At 46.1% G+C, this 10320-nt stretch overlaps 1 protein-coding gene across 2 annotated transcripts in view; it reads left to right on the plus strand.

Moving 5' to 3' along the window:
- The window catches only part of LOC125457988 (sodium/hydrogen exchanger 9-like), a 453786-nt gene that overhangs the window by 136308 nt on the left and 307158 nt on the right, over positions 1–10320 (plus strand). For both annotated transcript variants that reach the window (XM_059651223.1, XM_059651224.1), the window contains exon 7: positions 9567–9710. In XM_059651223.1, coding sequence (XP_059507206.1) covers positions 9567–9710 — 144 coding nt within the window. The remainder of the gene's footprint in view (positions 1–9566; positions 9711–10320) is intronic.

The raw sequence follows: 10320 nt of genomic DNA on the forward strand, positions 1-10320 counted from the left end.
TTCCCTCGTGCTAGCCATCACCATCCGAGGAAAAAGGCTCTCACTGTCCATCCCATCTGATCCTCTGATCACCTCGTATGTCGCTATTAAATCGCCTCTTAACCACCTTCTCTCTAACAAAAACAGCCTCAAGTCCCTCAGCCTTTCTTCATAAGACCTTCCCTCCACACCAGGCAACATCCTGGTAAATCTCCAATGCACCCTTTCCAATGCTTCCACATCCTTCCTATAATGTGACAGCCAGAACTGTACGCAATACTCCAAGTGCGGCCGCACCAGAGTTTTGTACAGCTGCAGCATGACCTCATGGCTCCGAAACTCCGTCGCTCTACCAATAAAACAATCTTCAGGACCCATCTCTGAATTATTTGTGTTTGCACAATTTTGGATGTTCCTGGCTGAGCCAGCGTTTGTTGCTCATCCCTAGCTGCCCTGGAGATAATGTGGTGAGCTGCCTTCTTGAACCACTGCATGCGTGTACTCTCGGTACAAAGCTTGAGGGAGGGAATTCCAGGATTTTGATGCAGCAACAGTAAAGGACCGGTGATATATTTCCAAGTCAGGATGGTGGGAGACTTGGAGGGGGTGATGTTCCCATGTATCTGCTGCCCTCGTCCTTCTAGATGGACGTGGGCGTGGGTTTGGAAGGTGCTGTCTGAGGGTCTTTGGTGAAGTTTTGCAGTACATTTGTAGATGCTGCTGATACTGAGTGTTGGTAGTGGAGGGAGTGGATGTTTGAAGATGTGGCGCCAGTCAAGCGGCTGCTTTGACCCAGAAGATGTCAAGCTTCTTGAGTGTTGTTGGGGCTGCACCCATCCAGGCAAGTGGGGAGTATTCCATCACACTCGTGGCCTGTGCCTTGTAGGTGATGGACAGTCTTTGGGGATTCAGGAGTTACTTGCTCCAGGATTCTCTGCCTCTGACCTGCTCTTGGAGCAGTTATATTTGCATTGTTTTCTTTGTGTGTTTGTAGGTTATTCGTTATTGGGACTAAAGTATCAGCAGTTCCTGCCTTCTGTAAATAACACTAACTACGGAAATGGTATTGAAATACTGATATTTATCTCTGACACTAACACAATCACAACAAAAGCAGAAACGGCAGTATCTAAAACAAACTCGAAACGTGTGGAGGGGCTGTACAATAAATTACTACCAAGTATTTAATTTCGAAAGAATATAAAGTTACTTTTTCTCCTGCCAGAGAGAATATTTACATGGGGACAAATTACCTCAAAGCAATGTGTTTTAAAGTGGAGAAACTTAGAGCATAGAACAGTTGTTCTATTTATTACTCTGAGCTTCCTAGACTTTGCTATTTATTTATTAAGCTGATGTGTGTTTGTTTTAAATCATTGGGCAGCACGGTGGCTCAGTGGTAGCACTGCTGCCTCACAGCGCCAGGGACCTGGGTTCGATTCCACCCTCGGGTTACTGTCTGTGTGGAGTTTGCACATTGTCCCTGTGTCTGTGTGGGTTTCCTCCGGGTGCTCCGGTTTTCTCCCACAGTCCGAAGATGTGCAGGTTAGGTGGATCGGCCACAACACCTTCCCCATAGTGTGCAGGCTACGTGGGTTAGCCATGGGAAGTGTGTGATTGTCTTTGGAGGGCTGGTGTGGACTTGATGGGCTGAATGGCCTGCTTCCACACTCTAGGGATTCTATGATATTTCCCTTTGCCATTCAATGAGACTAAAATAGTAAAAAATGAATACCATAATATTCTTGACAGCTGTTCCATCTGTTCAGTCTACATACAAAAGGGTCCACGTGCACAATGTTTGACATAACACCAAGCATCTATTGACATTCAGTGGCTGGATACTTAGCTTTGCTTTCCTGTTCTCATTTCTCAGTGCTGTGCCCTGTAATTGGATGCTTTCCTCTTATTGTTATCAATATTTCTGTATGTGCACAACTTCAATCTTGTATCTCATCAAAGATCTGGAGTTGTGTAAAATGTCTGCACGGAACTTAAAACACGGTTCATTTTAAGAAAGGAAGGATATAGGCAAACATCAGAGATGTTATAACATCCAGGTTGTCAGCTTATTCGCATTAGATCCCATTACATCTGATTTGTGCTGTCCCCTCCATGCATCTGTCCATCCATGTCCCAACCCTGCCATTTTACCGAGCAACTGTCTGTGGGCATGAAACTAAAGAGAAATTATAGCCTTGTGGATCACCTGCTGCGTTCATTGTTGTGTGTAGATATGCTCTTCCCTTGTTCCTGGTTTTTATGCTGTAAAATTGTGGAAGGCAAGCCAACAGCTTTCTTGTGCAATCCTCAATAGTTCACCTCACTTTGTCCCTCATCCTCTGAAATACGTCAGCTGTCAAACCCCAAGCTGGACCAAGAGATGATCACAGTTAGAACTGTGGTAAAGCTCTTGAAGACTCCCACCCGAAGGTTGCAGGAACAGCCCCTCACATTTCGCCTGGGAACCCTGCAGCCCACTGATATCAACATGAATTTCACAAGTTTCAAAATCTCCCCTCCCCCTACTGCATCCCAAAACCAGCCCAGCTCGTCCCCGCCTCCCCAACCTGTCCTTCCTCCCGTCTATCCCCTCCTCCAACCTCAAGCTCCGCACCCATCTCCCATCTACTAACCACATCCCGCCCCATTGACCTGTCCATCCTCCCTGGACTGACCTATCCCCTCCCTAACTCCCCACCTACACTCACCTTTACTGGCTCCATCCCGCCTCTTTGACCAGTCTGTCCCTCTCCACCTATCTTCTCCTCTATCCATCTTCTATCCGCCTCCTCCCCCCCGCCATTTATTTCAGAACCCCTTTCCCCTCCCTCATTTCTGAAGAAGGGTCTAGGTCTGAAACGTCAGCTTTCCTGCTCCTCTAATCTAGCTGTTGGTGCTTTTACAAGTGGGGTTCTGTGACTTTCTTTTTCCCTTGTATTAAGGATGCTGTGTGGGTGCACATCACATTTCTGTAACTTCAATTGTCCAGCTCCTCATTTCAAGTCACACATCTCCTGAAGGGAACGAATGCAAAGCACCAATAATTCATCAAGAAAAATACAAACTAATCAGGAATTGTTCAAGGGCCTTAGCTGTTTATGTGAATCAATATTGCTCCATAGATGATGTGCTTCAAAACAAAAACTGAAGTGTTTGCTTGCAGAGTCTGACAGCCATGTTCCATACCCAGGAAAATGGCCTCAACTGTGATCTTGGGTTCATGTCACACTACATGTACTCATTGCTCGCTCCTGCCAGGCCCTTCGCTGAGCAATTTCTGCCTCCTGTCTGGTCTAGCTGCCATGTCAGCAGGAGCCACCCAACACCATGATGCTGCCGGACTCTCCCCAGAAGCTCCATGACGCACAGTACCTCTTGGAGAGAGCAATTGTCTCCTCTCATCATAACCCACCAACTGAGAAACTAAAATGGGTGAAAGCCAACCCATCAGAACGATCTAAGCCTGAAACGTCAGCTTTTCAGCTCCTAAGATGCTGCCTGGCCTGCTATGTTCATCCAGCTCTACACTTTGCTACCATCAGAAGCTATTGCTACTTTCAGAACCTAAGCATGTCAGAGACTAGAAGTACTGTGGTGAGTAACTCACCTCCTGACTCCTCAAAACCTGTCCGCCATCTACAAGGCACAAGTCAGGACTGTGATGGAACACTCCCCACTTGCCTTGATGAGTGCAGCCCCAACAACACTCAAGAAGCTTAACACCATCCAGGACAAAGCATCCGCTTGATTGACACCACATCCACAAACATCCACTGCCTCCATCACCAATGCTCAGTAGCAGCAGTGTGTACTATCTACAAGATGCACTGCAGGCACTCATCAAAGATCCTCAGGCAGCACCTTCCAAACCCACGACCACTTTTATTTGATTAGATTCTCTAGGTGTGGAACAGGCCCTTCGGCCCAAGAAGTCCACACTGCCCCTTGAAGCATCCCACCCAGATCCATCCCCCTATAACCCACACACCCCTGAACACTATGGGCAATTTAGCATGGCCAATCCACCCTAACCTGCACATCTTTGGACTGTGGGAGCAAACCCACGCAGACACGTGGAGAATGTGCAAACTCCACACAGACAGTTACCCAAGGCTGGAATCGAACCCGAGTCCCTGGTGCTGTGAGGCTGCAGTGCTAACCATTGAGCCACCATGCTGCCCTAATGATGACTTCCATCTAGAAGGACAAGGGCAGCAGATACATGGGAACATCACCCCCTACAAGTTCCCTTCCAAGCCACTCACCATCCTGACTTGGAAATATATCGTAATTTCTTCACTGTCACTGGATCAAAATCCTGGAAGTCCCTTCCTACGGGCATTGTGGTGTACCTGGGGCCTAAGGACGTCTGCTATCGAAGATGGTGCCTCCCTATCACCATATGCAAAGTGACTAGAGATGGGAAATAAATACCAGCCCAGGCAGTGATGTCCACAAGCTGTGAATGAATTGTTAAAAAGTTTGTTCTGTTGTAATTCAGGGCTCCAACTTGTGTACCAGGATCAGATCCTGAGCAACCTTCCTGTGCACTCAACGAGCTGGCTATCAGACTATTTATCCTGAACTTAGGAATTCCCAATAAGTTTTCAGGGAATTTGGTGACTGTGCATTTTACTTGAGTATGTACGGAGTGAGTGAGTTGGCTGTTCATTCCATTTCACTCCAACTGTATTTTTTGAGCTGGAATGCAAATGAAAATTGGGAGATGTCACCTGATTTTATTATCTCAAAGTCAAAATTACGCGCACCCCGTCTCTGTTATTGATCTTAATTTACGGTGAAGCTTTGTGAAATGAAAGTTGGGATTTATGTTCATGAAATTAAATGATGTAATTTTTCAAATTAATGATCCATGATGCCCCACTGTCAACCAAACCATTGAAGGGAGAAAGATCTCCCCTTCCACCACCGCATCCCACAACCAGCCCAGCTCATCCCCTCCCCCCACTGCATCCCAAAACCAGCCCAGCTTGTCTCTGCCTCCCTAACCTGTTCTTCCTCTCACCCATCCCTTCCTCCCACCCCAAGCCGCACCTCCATTTCCTACCTACTAACCTCATCCCACCTCCTTGACCTGTCCGTCTTCCCTGGACTGACCTATCCCCTCCCTACCTCCCCACCTATACTCTCTCCACCTATCTTCTTCACTCTCCATCTTCGGTCCGCCTCCCCCTGTCTCCCTATTTATTCCAGTTCCCTCTCCCCATCCCCCTCTCTGATGAAGGGTCTAGGCCCGAAACATCAGCTTTCCTGCTCCTGAGATGCTGCTGGGCCTGCAGTGTTCATCCAGCTCCACGCTTGGTTATCTTATAAGGGAGAAAGTTAATTGGCTGGATCTGACCAATGCAGGTTTGGAACTGGAGCTGATGGATTCTTGCCGTTGTCCACTTGGTTTGATATATCATTGACACAACGTTTTAGATAAAGTTTGTCGTTGCTCCCAGCAACCTGATTTATCAAGAGTGGGGAGGCTTCAGGCCGCATACCCATGGAATATTGCACAGCCGAGGGGTCTAAGGCACTGGGGTTGAAGCTCCAATCTTTCTCAAGTTGTGCGTTTGAATCCCACTGCTACAAGACTCCTTAGTGATGTACCCCAGGTGGTCAGCTCAAAGTGGCTGGGCAACTTCAAGCTTAAGATGTTTGCTTTGGAGTGGCACGGTGGCACGGTGGTTAGCAACGCTGCCTCACAGTGTCAGCAACCTGGGTTCGATTCCAGCCTCAGGCAAGTGTCCGTGCGGAGTTTGCACATTCTCCCCGTGTCTGCACGTTGGTTTTCTCCGGGTGTTCCGGTTTCCTCCCACAGTCCAAAGATGTGCAGGTTAGGGTAGATTAGCCAAGGAAAAGTGTGTAGGCCAGGTAGGTTAGCCAAGGGAAATGCAGGGTTATAGGGATAGAATAGGGAGGAGCAACTGGGTGGGATGCTCTTCAGAGAGTCAGTGTGGACCTGATGGACCAAATGGCCTTTTTCCACACAGTAGGGATTGTATGACCTAATTAGGCAGGGTGTAAACCTGGTGTTGAGCTCAAACCTGTTCACACAACCTCCCACCACATTGATGAGTTTAAAACCAGGGCCTACGTTTTCTAATTCTGGATGTTTTCAGAGCCTCCCCAGCTGCTGTGCTGAGAGTTTGATTAATTTCCTCTGTCGTTTGCTGGAGACTTGAATCATGAAATATTACATGTTGCTCTTTCGTCATGTAAGCCTCTCCTGCGAGTGAAGTCAATGTGTAAACTATAAAACTTGATGAAAATTATCTCTTTTAATGATTGGGATAGCGGTGACTTGTGAGCACTTAAATCCAAAAGACACATGGGTTTGTAAATTCCCCAGAACCTTACAGACTTTCTGACCCAGCCTTCACGGATTGCAGATTTAATGGAGTAGTGTTTTTAACAAAATATTACCTGGAGCAGTTGCAAGGAACCTGATATTTATTTTGAGATTTTTATTCATTCCTGCGGGACCAGCCTTTACTGCTGAGAGGATAGTTAAGAGTCAACCATGTTGCTTTGGGTCTGGAGTCATGTGTAGATTAGACCAGGTAAGGACTGCAATTTTCTTCAGTTGAGGAATGTTTTCTGAATTAAGTTAAACAGATGGGTCATTCCTGTCAATGGTCCCATGGTCATCATTAGACTCTTTATTTCAGGTTCTTTCAGTTTCCGCCATCTGTCATGGTGCAGTATGAACCAGGGATCCACAAACTCTATCTAGTTCTCTGGGCCAACGGTCTCATGATGATAGACTTGGCCATAGCCAACCATTATGCTGAACCATTATCTGTAAATGTTTTCAGGATTGCACTAATATTCTGCATTGTAACTATCTCGGGATGTGACTGCCCAGTGACTGTATTGCAAATGGAAACGATGTGGCACGTTAATAATTCACTGATTTGCGTTTGTATGCCACTTCAAGTCAAGTCTGTTGTCAAATGTAGATCAGAACATGTTCACAAAGGTAAAACTTTAAGGAATAAGTAATTAGCCTTTTGGTGAAAGATGCTTATATCGTGAGAATCCACATCAAACTTTCTAAGTAGAGAGATAACAAGGTGTAGAGCTGGATGAACACAGCAGGCCAAGCAGCATCAGGGGAGCAGGAAGGCTGATGTTTTGTGTTTCTAAGTACATCTTCAAAGTGTCCATCAATCTCCGATCTGTCCACAAGTAAGTCCAGTTCTTTCTTTTTCCTGCCGGTGCGATGGTAAAATGTTCTCAAATTAGATTAAAGGCAAAATAAGGCCAATGCTGGAAATCCGGGGGAAAAAAAGAGAATGCTGGAGGAACTCAACAGGTCTGGCAGCATCTGTGAAGAGAGAGAGAGTGTGAACTTTTTGAGTCCACTAACCAGGGTTAGGGTTAGGAGCCCAAAACAGCTCTAAAGAAGAGTCATTTTGCACTCGAAACGTTCACTCTGTTTCTCTCTCCACAGATGACAGCTGAGTTTCTCCAGCATTCTCTGTGTTTGGTTCAATGTTTGTTGTTCTACTTTCAGAGAATCTCCATCTGATTTTCTGAGGAGAAAGGAATGTTAATGAGGGGGCTGGGTAACTTGGTGCATTTATAGTTGCCCTCCTCTGACTTGAAAAGGTGGCCTTGGGGTTTATTTGCAATTTTTAATGAGGAATCTGACGGTGATAGAAGGAAGAGCGTGATAGATATGTTCCTGATTTGTTCCAGACTTCAGTGATCGGGATTTGGTTCGGTAGAAGTCCACAAGGATGGTTTGTGTGGAGTACCACTGGTGAATTGACAGATACTCTTCTGCATTAGTGGCTAAGGAATATGTTGGAGTGGAGAGGGCAGAGCATTGTGCCTGTAGCCTTTGGTAAACTTGATAAGGGGAGTACCTTGTTGAGTGGAGAGTGGGAAAGTGCTCTCTTATCCAATGAAACCCCTTGGGTTGATGTTTGCAAAAGAATGTCCAGAAACAGATGTGGGAGTACCCGGATTGCTCCCAGTGCCGCGTGCTCATCAACATGGAAACAAGAAGGCAAACTCCATGCTTGGCTCAAGGCGTGATGCAAGAGTTAAGGCATCAGGTATCTGGAGCATTGGAGCGTGGTGGACCTTTTCAAAAGGGATATGTTTGCGCCATAACAGGACTGTGAGAAAAATTCCTCGCAAAGTAATTTAATTAAGTGGTCGGGGAGAGTTTGAACTCAGTGTGTAGGAGATAGGCACCAATGTATGGAAGTGGGAAAAAAGAAAAGTTTCCATAAAGTGGGAATGCTGAACGATTGTAGAGAAGGATGTAGGGTCCATCCATAAAAGGAGCAGACTGCAAAGGACTGCAAAACCCAGACTGCATCAGTGCACAAAGCGTGCCAAAGAGATGGCTGAGCTACAGGAGAGAAAGCAGCGTGGCAATACTGAAAGCATGGCTTAAACATTTGAGGGAGCCAACACTTCATATACCACAATATGAAGAGTTTGGAAAAGATACAAGAATTTATTTTAAAAACAAGTGTAGGCTGTGATGATGAGGGAAGACATGGGAGCGATAGAGTCATGGAGCTGTACAGCACAAAAACAGACCTTTCGGGACAAACCCGTCCACGCCGACCAGATATCGGTAATTATTCTGGTCCTATTTGGCAGCATTTGACCCATATCCCACTAAACCCTTCCCATTCATATACCCATCCAGGTGCCTTTTCAATGTTGGAATTGTACCAGCCTCCACCACTTCATTCTACACTCACACCATGCTCTGCATGAAAATGTTGCTCCCCAGGTCATTTTTGAATCTTTCCCCTCTTACCTTAAATCTATGCCCTCTAGTTTTGGACTCCTCTACCCTCAGGAAAAGATCTTGTCTATTCACCCTATCCATGTCCCTCATGATTTTATAAACCTCTATAAAGTCACCCCTCAGCCTCCAACGCTCGGGGGAAATAGCCCCAGCCTATTCAGCCTCTCCCTGTAGCTGAGACATTGAGACATTATAGTGTTGCAATGAGTATTCGCCTGAAGGGAAAGGCCACAGTCTATTTTGTTAGACTTTCTCGCAGCTCATGCTATTTTCTTTGTCTCCTAATAGTGAGAGGACAGCAGAGGGACAAATCTGCAGGGAGTTATAGATACACGATAACTGCAGCTATTGTGGGGCTTCAATTACCCAGATACGGATTGGGAGAATGTTGCGGGAAAATGGTGAAGGAATTTCTAAAACTGCTCTAGAGAAGGATGTGCTGCACACTCAATCAGAAAGGAGACATTGGTGGAGCCGGTGCTTGCAAATGCTCTGGACTGTGGCCAAGCCTCTTGACTGTTGTTGGAGCTGCACTCCTCCAGTTCGGAACTCAGCCACCAGCGCAAATCATTTCTCTACTTCAGGCTATCAGATCCCGTTTTTATTACCTCAAGATGGTGCAAGTTCAAAATGTATTGAAAACACCCTCGTGAATTCTTTTGTTAAATTTAAGCCAAATAATTCTGTACCTGTGCACTAACGTTTCGTAATGTGGGCACGTGTAAGCTTTTTTAAACTGGTCTGACCGTTTGACCTGTGCTAACACTTCTTAATTTCTTCTTTCTTCCCTGTTCACCAGCTCCATCTCCATATACAGTCCAAAGGACAACCCAGACACATTTGATGCTGCTGCTTTCTTCAAGTCGGTTGGGAACTTTGCTTGGATTTTTGCTGGCTCATTTGCAATGGGGTCGGCATACGGCATTGTCACAGCTTTGATATCCTTTCAGTGTAAACAGTAAGAATTTATTGATTGAAACGCGGGAGAATCCGAGATAACAAGGTGTGGAGCTGGATGAACACAGCAGGCCCAGCAGCATCAAAAGAGCAGGAAAGCTGCTGTTTCGGGCTGAGACCCTTCTTCAGAAATGAAGACCTTTCTAGTCCTAGACTTTTGTAAAGAAGGATTCAGACCTAAAATGTCAGCCTTCCTGCTCCACTGATGCTGTTTGGCCTGCTGTGTTCATCCAGCTCCACACCTTATTATCTCAGAATTTATTCACTCTCAGGATGGGGCCTCTCTGGCCAAGCCAGCATTTAATGCCCATCCCTAACTGCCCACAGATAAGAGTCAACTGCATTGCTGTGGGCCTGGAGTTACATATCGTCCAGATGTGGTAAAGGTGGTAATTTCCTTCCCTAAAGGACATTAGTGGACCAGATGGGTTTTCCCTGACAATCGGCTATGGATTCATGGTCATCATTAGACTCTTAATTCCAGCTTCTTCATTGAATTCAAATTCCACTATCTGCCGTGCGGGATTCGAACCTGGTTCTGCAGAAAATGACCCGGGTCTTTGGATTAATAGTCTGGTGCTAATACCACGAGCCCT

This window comes from Stegostoma tigrinum, chromosome 14 (assembly GCF_030684315.1).
Source record: "Stegostoma tigrinum isolate sSteTig4 chromosome 14, sSteTig4.hap1, whole genome shotgun sequence".
Classification (NCBI taxonomy): domain Eukaryota; kingdom Metazoa; phylum Chordata; class Chondrichthyes; order Orectolobiformes; family Stegostomatidae; genus Stegostoma; species Stegostoma tigrinum.